We start from the raw sequence: 16,007 nt of genomic DNA on the forward strand, positions 1-16,007 counted from the left end.
CCTCATGGTCCTTTTACACGGAACGGTTGATCGTTCGAATTTGCACGATAACGATCGAATTCGAACGATAATCGTACGTGTAAACACAGCGAATGATCAAACGACGAGCAAGAAACCGTTCATTTTGATCTTTCAACATGTTCTCAAATCATCGTTGATCGTTCGCAAAAAATTCGCAGATCGTTCAGTGTAAACAGTCTTTCAAGGATTTCCCCTATGTGTGTGAGAGGCTTAAGCGATCGCAAAACGATTGCAAAACGAATATTCCGTACGATGTATCGTTTTGTCTAAACTCGATCGTTATAAAAAAAAATAGTTCATTCAAAATCGTTAATCGTGTGATCGGGCAAATTATCGCTCCGCGTAAAAGTACCATTAACACTGGTAAACGAATACACCAGTCTTTATAATTAATGTCCCCTATGCTGTTTTGTATTCTGTAAATTAACCAATTTCCAAATCTGAAACAGCACTATGTGACTGCTCTCCCATTGGATTTAAAGTGAGTGGGAAAACATACTAAAAAGTATATACATCTGATGTGCAGCCATCAATAATGTTTTTAATTGACCACAAATCTGCAAACAAGCGCCGATCACAAATTTCAGCACTCGCTTGCTGCAGCCTGTCAGCCCAAGTAACATCGCCTTCACTTGTAGTACCACAGATAACACACAGCGATAACTATGAGTATAGATAAGGTAGTAGGTGATACCTGCACTTAGGGCTGGGCGATATGGGCAAAAAATAAAATCTCGATTTTTTTTAAAAATTTTTGACGATTCTCGATTTAAATCTCGATTTTTTTTTCCTTTTTTGCCAAATAAACAGAACATTTTCTCCCTGCAGCATCAGATACTATTTTAATATTTTAGACAACAACTGTATTGATTTCCAGTGTAACAGAGGCCCCATATAGTATAGGAAATCATGTTTGTGCCTCCATCTACGTAGGGTGTAGTAGTGGAGGTATAGTGGATAGGGGGTGTAGGAGTGGAGGTATAGTGGATAGGGGGTGTAGGAGTGGAGGTATAGTGGATAAGGGGTGTAGTAGTACAGGTATAGATGAGGGGTGACTGGGGTAAAACTGAAGGGGACTGGGGTGACACTGGGGGACACTAAAGGGGACTGGGGTGACACTAAAGGGGACTGGAGGGACAATGGGGGACACTAAAGGGGACTGGGGTGACACTAAAGGGGACTGGGGTGACACTAAAGGGGACTGGGGTGACACTAAAGGGGACTGGAGGGACAATGGGGGACACTAAAGGGGACTGGGGGGACACTGAGGGGACTGGGGGACACTGAGGGGACTGGGGGGACACTGAGGGGACTGGGGGGACACTGAGGGGACTGGGGGGACACTGAGGGGACTGGGGGGACACTGGGGGGACACTGAGGGGACTGGGGGGACACTGGGGGGACACTGAGGGGACTGGGGGGGACACTGAGGGAACACTGAGGGGATTGGGGGGGGGACACTGAGGGAACAATGAGGGGACGGGGGGACACACTGAAGGGGACTGGGGGGGACACTGAAGGGGACTGGGGGGGACACACTGAAGGGGACGGGGGGGACACTGAGGGAACAATGAGGGGACGGGGGGGACACTGAAGGACACTGGGGGGGGACACTGAAGGACACTGGGGGGGACACTGAAGGGGACTGGGGGGGACACTGAGGGGGACTGGGGGGGACACTGAGGGAACAATGAGGGGATTGGGGGGACACTGAGGGGACACTGAAGGGGACTGGGGGGGGACACTGAAGGAACAATGAGGGGACTGGGGGGGACACTGAGGGGACTGGGGGGACACTGAAGGGGACTGGGGGGGGGGACACTGAAGGGGACTGGGGGGGGGACACTGAGGGAACAATAAGGGGATTGGGGGGACACTGAGGGGACTGGGGGGTGACTGGTGCAGCTGGAGGTGATTGGAGCAGGAGGGCACATACATCTCCTCCTCCTCTCACCTCCACACGCACGCTCCCCTCCCGGCCAGATATGGAGGTCCCGGGTCTGTGGAGGAGGCCGCAGGGACTACAGTAGGTGGTGATCGCATAGCTGCGGGTCACGGAGCTATACAGCGGGAACGGGGGTCTGCACCGAGCCCCCCAATCCCGCTGTATAGCTCCAGGACGAGCAGCGCCGCGATCACCACCTACTGTAGTCCCTGCGGCCTCCTCCTCCACAGAGCCGGGACCTCCATGTCTGGCCGGGAGGGGAGTGGGACGCTCAGTGGAAGGGGCGGGGGCAGGTCAGCGGCGGCGCTGTCAGTGGCTGGAGGCCGCCGGCACTGCACCGCCCCTCTCCAGCATCTTCTCCCCGCTCACCCTAACCGCCCCTCTACGGCTCTCCCGCCGGCCTGCACCGCAACCCCCCTTCTCTCAGCTCCTCCCCGGCACCGCAGCCCGAAATGATTTTTTGTGAAAATCGAATTTACGATTTTCACAAAAAATCAAATCGATTTCAACGTTCTGGACGATTAATCGAATTAATTCGATTAATCGCCCAGCCCTACCTGCACTACTAGAAAACTTACTGTAAGTTTACTCAGTTCTACCGTTATGTCTTCCTCCTCCCCCTGTTATCTATACCCATGGGGGCAGGGCTAACATCAAATTCCTGATTCTGCCTAAAAAATCTAAACCTTACTGTGTTTTTTTGTAGTTTTTACAATTATTACAATAAATATCCTCCTGCGTTTGACATGTTGGTCTTGATCATATATAATTTCTTCTTTCTCTATCCAGTTTTGGTGGAACTAACTTTGGGCTTCAGGTTGGAGCAGTTTGTTCATTGTGTTTTGGATGGTTGCATGAAAGAGGTAACTGTAACTAACAATAGAAAATTAAAATGCATCTAGTATCTGAAGTACAACCTTTTCGGTCTTTGTCATCAGAAGCATTAGAGCAGGGGTAGGTAACCCTAGCTCGCCAGCTGTTGCAAAACTACAACTCCCATCATGCCTGGACATCTAAAGCTAAAGCTTTGGCTGTCCAGGCATGATGGAAGCCAAAGTTTTGCAACAGCTGGAGAGCCAAGGTTCCCTACCCCTGCATTAGAGGAAGAAATGTATTACAATGTATTACAGCTAACTTACAAAACCCTAAAACTGTCTTCAGTGCAGTGTCTCATATACTTGAGTTCCTATTGGAGTGTTGGCCTTGCAAGAAGTGCCTGCTAAGCCAATCACTGTGACAATGAATGCTGCGGCCAGTGATTAGCAGAGTCTGCTAGTTCCAAAGGGGATCACCAGGAAGTGACCAGGAAGTCCTCAGTTGTATGGCAGTGTACAGAGCAATACCTCTAGGGGAAAATAACTCAATACATGTGGGATCTGTCGGAGAACTCATTGAATTCATTGCCATATGAAGGTACAGTAAGGGGCTCTGGTAATATGCTGTAGCTGTCATACACATGCATGACATGCCATCACTCTACAACAGGGGTACTCAATAACTTTTAGTGAAGGTCCACTTACCGGGGTCTATTGTTAGGTTATGGTCCGAGCTGAACATCATTAGTAAACGTGTTGCACTCTCCCAGTAGTATATAGCCCCCCTGTTGCTCCCCCAGTAGTATATAGACCCATGCGAGCTCCCCTAGTAGTATATAGCCCCCTATGCGCTCCCCCAGTAGTATATAGCCCCCTGTGAGCTCCCCCAATAGTATATAGCCCCCTGTGCGCTCCCCCAGTAGTATATAGACCCCCGCTTTGTGCTCCCCAGTAGCATTTAGACCCCCTGTGCGTTCCCCCAGTAGTATATAGACCCTGGCTTTGTACTCCCCAGTAGTATATAGCCCCCCGCTGTGTGCTCCCCAGTGTTATATAGAGCCCCCGCTTTGTGCTCCCCAGTAGTATATAGCCTTCCTGTGCGCTTACCCAGTAGTATATAGACCCCCACCCTGTGCTCCCCAGTAGTATCTGGTCCCCCTGTACTCCCCCCCCCCCCCCCCCCCCCCCATACAGCATATAACAAACACTTATACTCACCTGGGTCCAGGCGTCTCCTCTTCTCTTCCCCTCTTGTGGCCGCACTGCAGCAGTCACAAGAGATCGCTCTCCCCTTGTCCTGGCGCCGGCGCTCCAGTGGCGTCACTCAAGCGCCGAAACCAGAGACTGGACAGAGCGGCCTCTTATGACTGCTGCGGCAACAAGAGTGACTGACAGGGAAGGAGCCAATGGCTCGTTACGAGCGCTCATAGTTACTGTGCAGAGCGGAGCAGTGTAGCTCAGTATACCTGTAAACTGTGCTGCAGCAGGGTTCCAGACAGCTGGCCTCCGCAGTCTGCCAGTTGACCCATGCTCTACAAAAATAGGCATTTTAGTGAAATAAAAAAAAATTTAAAAGAAGGTAGAAAGCTACCGGCACTACTCCAGGAGGCATTTATCAATCACCTTTTTACTTATATCTCGCCGGATTAGACACGCCAAACACATATGCTGTCTATACTCACTGGTTGGTGCTCACTCTCTAGGATAAACACAGCAAGTATCATAATCCAAAAGGAGAAACGGAGAGGGCACTCACCCTTTTTGACGTGACTTTCTTTATTGCAGCATAGTGGATTAAAACTTACAGGACATATGCGGACTCATCCATGGGACGCCAGCACCTAGCAGATAGGTAACAGCTGGTTCGCGCTTGCGATTAAGTTTTAATCCACTATGCTGCAATAAAGAAAGTCACGTCAAAAAGGGTGAGTGCCCTCTCCGTTTCTCCTTTTGGAAATAAAAAAAAGTGTTTTATGATAGGAATATTCAAGAAGATAACCAAGGCTGAGACATACAATTCTGTATAAAATTCCATAGGTTTAACCATCTATAGCAGAAAGTTTATTATGTGTGCGATAAAGCGAAAGGTGACAAGTCCTGTTTCCTTTTTTATCAGCTATCAGAGGTAACCAGCGTGAGATTATGCCTACCAATACTTAACTTCCTAGGAAAACTTGTAGATGCAATGCCAAGTGTTGCTGAAATTATAGCTGCGGACCACTGTAAGTAATGTAAGAAAATTAGACTATGTGACGCGCACAAAGACAGTTTTTACACTTCTCAAAAACTGAACTAAGGTTACACATTGAGGCTAGGTTCACACTACGTATATGTCCGGCCGCATATTTTTCGCGGCCGGACATATACGTATGAAACTCCGGCCGGGACTTTATGCAAGTTGCGGCCGGATACGTACGGACCGCGAACTTACGCCCGTAGCGTACTTACGCTTCCCGAGCGCTCTTCGTAGCGATCTAACAGCGGTCTTTTACTTGGAAATCTTCGCCTAGCCCCGGACACCCCACAGAACCTTTTGGATTGGAACAAAAAGCTGGCAAAATGAAGAAATCACCACTACGTACGGGACCGCATGTTACGCTACGGGCGTAAGTTACGGCATTTCCGTCCGAAAATAATGGTTTGGTTCATTTTTTACGGTGCCGCATACGATCCGGTCGTAAGTTTGTACGTAGTGCGAACTGTGCGCCCGTAGATCGTATACTTTCCATTGTACGCAAACTACGCAAGTTTCCGGCCGCTTATTCACGGAACGCGCTACGGCCGGAAACTTACGTAGTGTGAACGTAGCCTGACTTTGCAAATTGTTTACAGTTACTATGATACTCCCTTAAATAGAATGACCCAGAAGCAATGTAGGTTTTCACATAGATTTTCCCATATGGCAGGCTGCTAATTCTGCCATAATGCATAGAGATCTGCCATATTTTTTAATGTACCAGACTGTGGCCATATATATTGGAAAGCTGTAGGCCAGACATCATTGACCCAAACACAAACAGCTTCACCTCACCTGGATGTATGACAGTGAGTCTTCTACCATACTCCTCTATTGGTGGCTTGTCTCTCAGGAAGCTAAAATCCAAAGTTCTTGATCCTTCCCTTTAGGAGACAGGAGGCCCCCATACACATTAGGTGATCCAGCCAGGGTTCCCGAGCACTTGATGTGTAAACAATGCATTTTGTTCATATGTTAGTATTTCAAATGGTCTTAGTATTCATATGACTGATCAAGTATTTTCTGATGCACTTAAAGGGACTCTGTACCCACAATCTGACCTCCGCAAATCACTTGTACCTTTGGATAGCTTCTTTTAATCCAAGATCTGTCCTGGGGTCCGTTCGGCAGGTGATGCAGTTATTGTCCTAAAAAACAACTTTTAAACTTGCAGCCCTGTGCCCAACGGCCGGGGCTTGTAGTATCTGTGCCCTTACTTTGTACCCCCCTTCCGTCCCTCTTCATCATTAGGAATGCCACTGGAACATTTTCTCCTGTCTGAACATTGCACAGGTGCCTTAACGATCCAGCCCATGTGCCGTGCTGACACAGCTGACGAAAACGAGGCAATCTGCCTGGAGCATTCCTAATGATGAGAAGGGCCGGGAGGAGGGACTACGAGGGTGTGCCAGCCTAATGCATACATAATCTAGGCCACACCTGTTGGGCACGGGGCTGCCAGGTTAAAAGTTGTTTTTTAGGACAATAACTGCATCACCTGCCAAACGGACTCCAGGACAGATCATGGATTAAAAGAAGCTATCTGAAGGTACAAGCGGTTTGGGGGGGGGGGGGGGTCAGACTGTGGGTACAAAGTCACTTTAAATAATACTCTTCTAATTAACATAATTACTATCCTGTCAAGACAACCTTATAGAACAGCTGCCACAAGGACTGATGTACCCGAATGAAGGACTGAAAGCTGCCGTGTGTTACTTGTATGGAAAACTTTACTCCTCACCCGCTGCAGCACTAAAACTTACTGATCATTTCATGAATAAACTTTGCGAACTTTTTCTGGCTACACTGGAAAATGCGCAGACGAAAGAACTACAGATTAACTGCATGGGTAAGTTTACTACCTGTATAAAGCGCTAGGTTTATTCATTTTTATATTTTGGCATAATACACAGTAAAATACCAGTTTTTTCCCATCATTTGCATAATATCATTTTTCCTGGTAAATTGGGCAAAAAATAAAATATGACTGGATGACATCATCAGGACTGGTACCAATCTTGACATGAGGTTTCCCCATCATTGGAGGCATCACTAGAGCAAACCATGGTATCGATCTACAGCCCTCCCCACAGAGCGGACATCAGTGATGTGGGGTGACTGGGGGATCGGCCTTGTTCTGGTTATAATGTGTAAGACCCTGTGTAGCATCCTCTTCTCTTCCTGGCAGCTGCTGCACAGGTTTTCTCTGCCGCAAGAACAGAGGTTATCAGTGTAGAGATAACCTCTGACCTCTGCTCTCAGGCGCCAGCAGTGGAACCTGAAGAAGAAGAAATGAGCTGCACTACCGTGTTAGTGATTACGGTAGCTGATGAAGCTAAATGGTGCCGCAAATCATGGTAACAGGTGTGGCCAGTAGCTGTTGTAGCAGAGCTGTGTAAGTGGTCAGGGTAGCTGGTGCACAGGGCTGTGTTAGTGAAAACAATATCTGGTGATCACTGTACTTGGTATAGCAGAGCTGTCTAAGTGAACACTTTATTATAGCAGAGCTGTGTAAGTTATCACTGTACTTGGTATAGCAGAGCTGTCTAAGTGATCACTTTATTATAGCAGAGCTGTCTAAGTGATCACTGTACTTACTATAGCAGAGCTTTCTGAGGCCTAGTTTAAATATATCTGGCGATCCTGCAAAGGTCCATAAATTGGTATCACTGTAATAGTGTGGGTCTGGAGAGTATAGATAATATTTTGAAACAAAAAAGGCAGTATCGCTATCGAACTCAAAATTCTGGTATTGTGACATCACTACAGCAGTGGTACACACAGTATGGTGGCTACAGTGTGGAGTGGGGCTACAATGTAGGGGCATACTGTGTGGACAATAAAACTACCCAATAAAACAATAAAAGACCCTGTTATTTGGGAGAAACATGGTGGTAGATTAAAAAAAATTAAAACTTGGTATAAAAAAAATATATTTATTAATAAATTAGTAAATTGCTAAAGTTTTGTGAGGATGGGTGGTCGGCTACTGATGGTCTGCTAAACTGGGGTCTTCTCTCTGGATGGGTCTTCATGAGAGTCTCAGCTGTTAGGGCTCGTTTACACTACGGAGTCAGCACTGAATCCTGCCTTCTAATTGTTTAAATGGGAGGGCTCGCGTGGCCTTGGCTTTGCTGTCCAGGCATGATGGGAATTGTAGTTTTGCGATAGCTGTAGGGCCTGAGTTTGACACCTGTGTTGTAGATTGTCTCCTCTCTGAGTGAGTCTTCAGGAGCCTCAGATGTTATAGATGGTCTCCTCTCTGTTGGAGTCTTCAGGAGCTTCACATGTTATAGAGTTTATTGGGAAACCGCAAAGAAATCAGAGAAATAAATAAATTACTAAGGAAACATTTTGGGGGACATGTATCATCCGGCGTATTTTTTTTTCAACGTAAAGAGCCTATTTGCAAATATTTTACTCATTTTTTAAAGATACGGCGAAAACCTACTCCAGCCCTCAGCTGGTGTAGGTTTTCGGCCATGCGCACCACCTCGCACGGGATTTATGTAGAGGCAGTCCGCCTCTACATAAATCTCCGTAGCGCCGGAGATGCAGGAGCATTTTTAAGTCTGGCGCAGAAAACGCCGGACTTAATAAATGTCCCTTTGTCTTTTTACAATTGTAGAACCGGTACAGATTAGAGGGTTGTCACTTTCAGGCTCTTACCTCTGGATGAGTCCCAATAGGTGTTATTAGATGTTCCATCTTCCGCCTGGTAGTGCAGGATGGGGTCTATAGAGGGGCTTTATTTAGGGTAATAATTTATCAGGAATACACCCCCTCCCCAGGTTGGATGTAAGTTCTTCTTGCAATTGACATTATGCTTTATGGTATATGCTGAGTGTTGTCCTAACCTGATGGGTACATCATGAATGAGCTCCCAATATATCTGTTAGATGGCTCCTATGTTATGGATAGTAGATGCCACTGTTAGGCGTCTCACAAGCTCCCCAGTATATATTTACATGGAAGCTACAAAATAGTGTTAGTGTAACTGCCATTTATAACCTATGGAGGGGGAGGGGCAGAGGGGGATGACTGAGCAAGATGAGGAGACAAACAAAACTGCATTATATTTGTATTTTAAGCACTTTTTTCAAACTTTATTAAGTATCAAAGTGGTATTGAGTATCGAAATAAAAAGGATAGTATCGGTATCGAACTCAAAATTCTGGTGACATCCCTACTGCCAAGTATGGACCTATAGAATAATACTCAATAGAACTAGTGCAATGACTGACTACGGTAAGTTACACTGATAAGTGAAGCAGGTAATATTGCTTTATATTTTGGTTGCAGGATTACTCAAACAGCTGTTAAGCTTTGATGAGTTTGTGTCAGTGATAATGAATGTATCTACATGGAGCGATGATTTGGAAAATACTCCATCATTGCATGCACAAATGCCTCTACCACTTGTATTGAAAAAGGTATGTGTCCCAAGTAAACTATAAGAACCAAAGCATTATGTATGTATAATACAAAGCTAATGCCTCTCTCTTTGCAGATTTTGTTATCCAGAGATGAGTTTTTACAGATTGCAAGTACACAATGTATAGCAGCAGTTCTTATGCATTTTCCAGCTAAATACGCATCCTCCTTCATACTCGCTGATATTCCAGGTGATTTATCTAAGGACAACAAATATTAGAAAGCTGCAATCATCACGAATGAAAACAATAACCAAGTGCATAGAAATACACTACTTTAACCCCTTAAGGACCGGGCCTGAAATGGCCTTAAGGACCGGAGCAAATTTTATGAATTTGACCAGTGTCACTTTATTCATTAATAACTTCGGGATGCTTTTACCTATCCGGCTCATTCTGAGATTGCTTTCTCGTGACATATTGTACTTCACATTTCTTGTAAATTGGAGTCGATACTTATAATGAATCTTTATGGAAAAAAAACAAAATAGCGTGAAAAATTGTGAAAAAATGCATTTTTCCAACTTTAACCCCTTAAGGACAGAGCCAATTTCGATTTTTGTGTTTTCGGTTTTTCCTCCTTGTGCTTAAAAGGCCATAGCACTTGCATTTTTCCACCTAGAGACCCACATGAGCCCTTATTTTTTGCGTCACTAATTGTACTTTGCAATGACAAGCTGAATTTTTGCATAAAGTACACTGCGAAACCAGAAAAAAATTCAAAGTGTGGTGAAATTGAAAAAAAAAAACCTCATTTTGTTTATTTGGTGGAAATGTGTTTTTACGCCATTCACCCTGGGGTAAAACTGACTTGTTATATATGTTCCTCAAGTCGTTACGATTAAAACGATATATAACATGTATAACTTATATTGTAGCTGATGGCCTGTAAAAAATGTAAACCATTGTCAACAAATATACGTCACTTAAAACCGCTCCATTCCCAGGCTTATAGCGTTTTTATCCTTTGGTCTATGGGGCTGTGCGAGGTGTCATTTTTTGCACCATGATGTGTTCTTTCTATCGGTAACTTGATTGCGCATATACGACTTTTTGATCGCTTTTATTACAATTTTTTCTGGATTTGATGCGACCAAAAATGCGCAATTTTGCACTTTGGGATTTTTTTGCGCTGACGCCGTTTACCGTGCGAGATCAGGAATGTGATTAATTAATAGTTTGGGTGATTACGCATGCGGCGATAGCAAACATGTTTATTTATTTATTTACTTTTATTTATAACCTGGGAAAAGGGGGGTGATTCAGACTTTTATTAGGGGAGGGGGCTTTTTACTAATAATGACACTTTTTTTTTTTACTTTTACACTTATACTAGAAGCCCCCCTAGGGGACTTCTAGTATAAGTGCACTGATCTCTCATTGAGATCTCTGCAGCATAGATATGCTCCATGAGATCGGCACTCGTTTGCTTTCGGCTGCTGCAGCCGGAAACAAACGAGTGCCGAGTCGGGGACGGCGCCATCTTGGAGCGGTCCCCGGCCGGCTTCAGTTACGGAGATCGCTCCTCCGGGATAACATCCCGGAGGAGCGATCTCCCCACTAGACACCAGGGATGACGCTGCGTCCGGTAATTGGATGCAGCTGTCATGTTTGACAGCTGCATCTGATTACTGTATTAGCGGGCACGGCGATCGGACTGTGCCCGCTAATACCAGCGGTCCCGGGCTACAAGTGGCACCCGGGACCGGCGCGGTTCAGAGCGGGGTCGCCGCGTGGCCCCGCTCTGAACTCCCTTACCGGCATCAGGGCGTAAATTTACGCCCGATGTCGTTAAGGGGTTAAAACTTTTCTGCTTATACAGAAAATGGTTATGCCACATAAATTATATATTAAATAGCATTAGCAACATGTCTACTTTATGTTGGCGGCATTTATTAAACTATATTTCATTTTTTTTAGACAATAGGAAGCTTAAAACATTAGCAGCAAATTTCCAAATTTTCAGTAAAATTTCAAAATCAGATATTTTTAGGGACCTGTTCAGGTTTAAAGTGTATTTGAGGGGACTGTATGTTAGAAAGCCCCACAATGCACCCCATTTCAGAAACTGCACCCCCTAAACTCTGCAAAAGCACATCCAGAAAGTTTTTTAACCCTTTAGGGGAGTCACAGAAATAAAAGCTAATTGTGTAAGAAATTTGAAAATTTTAATTTTCTGTGCAGAGATTTTATTGTAATCCAATATTTTTCATAATTATAAACTTATTACCAGAGAAATGCACCCCAATATTGATTGCCCCGTTTCTGCAGTTTATAGAAATACCCCATATGTGGCCCTATTGCGCTATTTGATGCAACCACAAGCCTTAGATATAAAGGAGCGCCTAGTGCATTTCAATGGCTCCGTTATATTTGGTTATTTCTGACTGTACCACTTCAGGTTGGCAGAGGCTCTGGGGTGCCAAAACCTAAAAAACACCCCTAAAGGGACACCATTTAGAAAACTACACCCCTCAAGGAATGTAACAAGGGGTGCAGTGAGCATCTGGACCCCACAGGTGCTTCACAGATTTTCCGAACAATATGGCGTGAAAAAAGACTAAAGTATTTTTTACACTAAAACATTCTAGCCTTCAATTTTTCATTTTCACAAAGGGATAAAAGGAAAAAAGAAAAACCACAAAACATGTAGCGCAGTTTCTCCCGAGTACGGAAATACCCCACATGTGGACATAAAGTGCCAAGCGGGCGCAGGACGAGCCACCAAAGGGAAGGAGCGCCAATTGGCTTTTGGAAGCTGGATTTCACTGGAATGGATTTCAAGGGCCATGTCGCATTTACAGAGCCCTCTTGCTGCCAAGACACTGGAAACCCCCCACAAGTGACCCCATTCTGGAAACTACACCCCTCAAGGACTCTAACAAGGGGTGCAGTGAGCATATGGACCCCACTGGTGACGGGCACAAATGTGGAAAAATGTGACGTGAAAGTGAAAATTTTCATTTTTTCACTTTCACAACACAAATGTGCCCGTCATCAAGGGGTCCATATCCTCATTGCACCCCTTGTTAGATTCCTTGAGGGGTTTAGTTTCCAGAATGGGGTCACTTGTGGGGGGTTTCCAGTGTTTTGGCAGCACAAGGGCTCTGTATATGAGACATGGCGTTCATCATCCATTCTAGCCAAATCCAACCTCTAAAATCCAAATGGCGCTCCTTCCCTTCGGAGACTTGCCCTGCACCCACATGGCGCTTTATGTCCACATGTGGGGTATTTACGGACTCGGGGGAAATTGCTCTACACATTTTATGTTTTTTTTTTCTCTTTTAACCCCTTGTGAAAATGATAAATTTAAGGCTAGACCAACATTATAGTGTAAAAAATGTAATATTTCATTTTCAAGCCACATTGTTCCACATTTGTGCCCATCACCAGTGGGGTCCATATGCTCACTACACCCCTTGTCACATTCCTTGAGGGGTGTAGTTTCCATAATGGGGTCACTTGTGGGGGGTTTCAACTGTCTTGGCAACACAGGGGCCTTTTAAATGCAACATGGCCCCTCGAAATCCATTCCAGCCAAATCCAGCCTCAAAAAACCAAATGGCGCACCTTCCCTTTGGAGGCTTACCCTGCACCCGCATGGCGCTTTATGTCCACCTGTGGGGTATTTCCATACTCAGGGGAAATTGCTCTGCACATTGTGTTTTTTTTTTTATCTTTTAGCCCCTTGTGAAAATGAAAAAATCAAGACAAGATCATTGATTTAGAGTAAAAATTTTAAAAAAATTACACTAAATGTTGGTCTAGCCTTGATTTTTTTTCCATTTCCACAAGGGGTTAAAAAAGAAAATAAAAACAAAACGTGTAGGGTAAATACCCCTACACGAAAATACCCCACATGTGGACATAATGTGCCATATGGGCACAGGGCAAGCCACCAAAGGGACAGAGCGCCATTTAGAGGCTGGAATGGAGGATGGAGGCCATGTCGCAATTACAAAGCTCCTGTGCTGCCAGGACATTAGAAACCCCCCACAAGTGACCCCATTCTGGAAACTACACCCCATAAGGAATCTAACAAGGAGTGCAGTGAGCATATGGACCCCACTGGTGATGGGCACATGTGTAGAACATGTGCCGTGAAAATATAAAATACCATTTTTTTAATTTTCACGTCCCAAATGTGGCCGTCACTAGGGGGCCATATACCCGCTGCCCCCCTTGTTAGATTCCTTATGGGGTGTAGTTTCCAGAATGGGGTCACTTGTGGGGGGTTTCTACTGTCCTGGCCGCACAGAGGCTTTGTAATTGCATCGTGGCATCCTCTAATTGGAATGGCGGCCATGCCCATTTAGCTGGGGAAAAGGGACAATTCTAATTTATTTGGGGGTATTAGGCCAATTATTAGTTTATAAGGTTGAAAATGACAGGTGTCCATCAAATTCAACCTGTGTTGATCCAGAGAAAGGCAAAAAAAACCCTCGTAAGGCAGACGACAGTAGCCTCATCACAGGGGAAAAATTCCTTCCCGACTCCATAATGGCGATCAGAATAATCCCTGGATCAACGTGACCCCTGAAATAGGAATAAGGGACAGAATCTACATAATGTAGAACTCCAATGACGTGTGGTGCGCCTTGAAGCGATCCAGTATGCAGAGGCCAGGGTGATCAGGACAGGTGGCACACTGGAAAATGGTGTCCTTCCTGATCCCCCTGTTACGCCACACTCTGCACTTCTTCTGGGGTCTCCCGTTCTCCAGTGTGGGGGACGTCACCTGGAAAATGTTGTCCTGGAGCGATACGGGGTCCTTCATATCCAGAAGCGCTGGGTCCGCTCCATGGCTGCTAAATATTAGGGCTTTATTACGGCTTCTGATATTTTCGGATCGTGCTGCAAGCTACAGTAGCTCGGGCAGCGAGGGACCGGAAGAGGGGGTGCTGGTATAAAGGTTATCCCCGTACTGGTGGTGGTGACCTTTATCCAGCAGTGGGAAGATCAGTTCCCGAACGATCTTCCCACTAACTCCGAGGATGGGGGGGGAGGCATCTGGGGGCTGGATTTGGGTGTCCCTTCCTTCATACACTCTAAGGGTACGTGCACACTGCGGAATGGCGAAGGATAACCCTTTGTGCATTCCGCAGCTGGCATCCGCCGGCGGACTGATGCGGGCGCGCGTCTCCGTCCGTGTCATAGACTCCATTCTATGCACGGGCGGATTCCGCTCCCCGTCCAACGGGTTCATTCTTTGGACGGACGATGGAATCCGCCTGTGCATAACATGGAGTCTATGACACGGGTTGAGACGCACGCCTTCATCAGTCCGCTGGTGGGTGCCAGCTGCGGAATGCACAAAGGGTTATCCTTCGCCATTCTGCAGTGTGCACGTACCCTGGATCTGTAAGTGTACCCTGAGGTACTCTCACAGAGTTTGTAGAATTTTACGCCATACCGTGATCTCTTATTGGGACGGTACTGGCGGAAATGATGTGTCTGGGGGGCAGCGTACGCTACGCTACCCCAGATATGTCATTGGATGATGAGGATGAATGGAGGAACGAAGGATCCCCCCATTCATCCTCACTGGCTGTTTCAGTGTCGGAGGCAATAATAACGTATGCGTCCGACACCGAAAACACGCCGGGGGACACTTTTATATAGGGATTGGTATATGGGGTATGTAGTGGTGTAGTGTCAAACTTTATTCAATGTAGTGTAGTGTGGTGTAATGTAGGGGGTTTTTTTACGTGTTTTTATACAGTATAAAAAAAAACTACGCCAAAAATGGTGTTGCTGATAAATGCCGCACTTATGTGCGGCACTTATCAGCAGACCGTGGCAGTAGGATATAGAAAAAACCACCCTACGCCAAAAAGGAGGAGTTGCTGATTAGCAGCGCACTTTCGTGCGATGCTGATCAACACTCAGCGGCAATAGGGTGCGGAAAATAGAAAAAAAAAAATTTGAAAAAAAAAACAAAAAACTTTTACTACATACTGAACATCCCTATAGTGGCTGATACGTGTATTACACTTATCAGCCGCTAGGGGGCAGCAGAGCGCAAGATCCGAAAAAAGACGACGCTGGAGCCGGAAAAATACGAAAAAAGACGACGCTGGAGCCGGAAAAAGCCGATCGGGACGTCACGGAAGAAGCCGAAGACCGGACAAGAAGAAGAGGACGCTGGGAACCCGGAAGACGCCGATCAGGACCCCGGGACAGGTGAGTAATGTACAAATACCTGCTCTGGACCCCTCAGCTACCTAGTTCCGATCGCTGCTATGGGCTGATCAGCCAATAGCGGCGATCGTCGGCATGGTGGGGGGGGTTAACAACCCTCCATGCCGACAGGGAGAGATGGCCTGCTATGTATTATAGCAGGCTATCTCCCCCGATCGGGACCCGGCCGGCCGCGGCGCCCTCTTAAAGGACCCACGTACCGGTACGTCATGGGTCCTTAAGTGACAGTGATCCATGACGTACCGGTACGTCATGGGTCCTTAAGAGGTTAAAGCGAATGTACCATTGGGTACATTTGCTTTAAGTGTAGCATATTAATAGAATGGCGCTGGCGTGCAAAAGCCGGTGCTGTG

The 16,007-nt window shown here is 46.1% G+C and overlaps 1 protein-coding gene across 9 annotated transcripts in view; it reads left to right on the forward strand.

The window, feature by feature from the left end:
* MEI1 (meiotic double-stranded break formation protein 1) overlaps positions 1–16,007 on the forward strand; it is a 110,755-nt gene that overhangs the window by 7,994 nt on the left and 86,754 nt on the right. For all 9 annotated transcript variants that reach the window (XM_069967290.1, XM_069967297.1, XM_069967298.1 and 6 more), the window contains exons 5-9: positions 2,756–2,829; positions 4,898–5,003; positions 6,663–6,866; positions 9,320–9,450; positions 9,528–9,642. In XM_069967290.1, the coding sequence (XP_069823391.1) occupies positions 2,756–2,829; positions 4,898–5,003; positions 6,663–6,866; positions 9,320–9,450; positions 9,528–9,642 (630 nt within the window). The remainder of the gene's footprint in view (positions 1–2,755; positions 2,830–4,897; positions 5,004–6,662; positions 6,867–9,319; positions 9,451–9,527; positions 9,643–16,007) is intronic.

Source organism: Dendropsophus ebraccatus, chromosome 4 (assembly GCF_027789765.1).
Source record: "Dendropsophus ebraccatus isolate aDenEbr1 chromosome 4, aDenEbr1.pat, whole genome shotgun sequence".
Taxonomy (NCBI): Eukaryota; Metazoa; Chordata; class Amphibia; order Anura; family Hylidae; genus Dendropsophus; species Dendropsophus ebraccatus.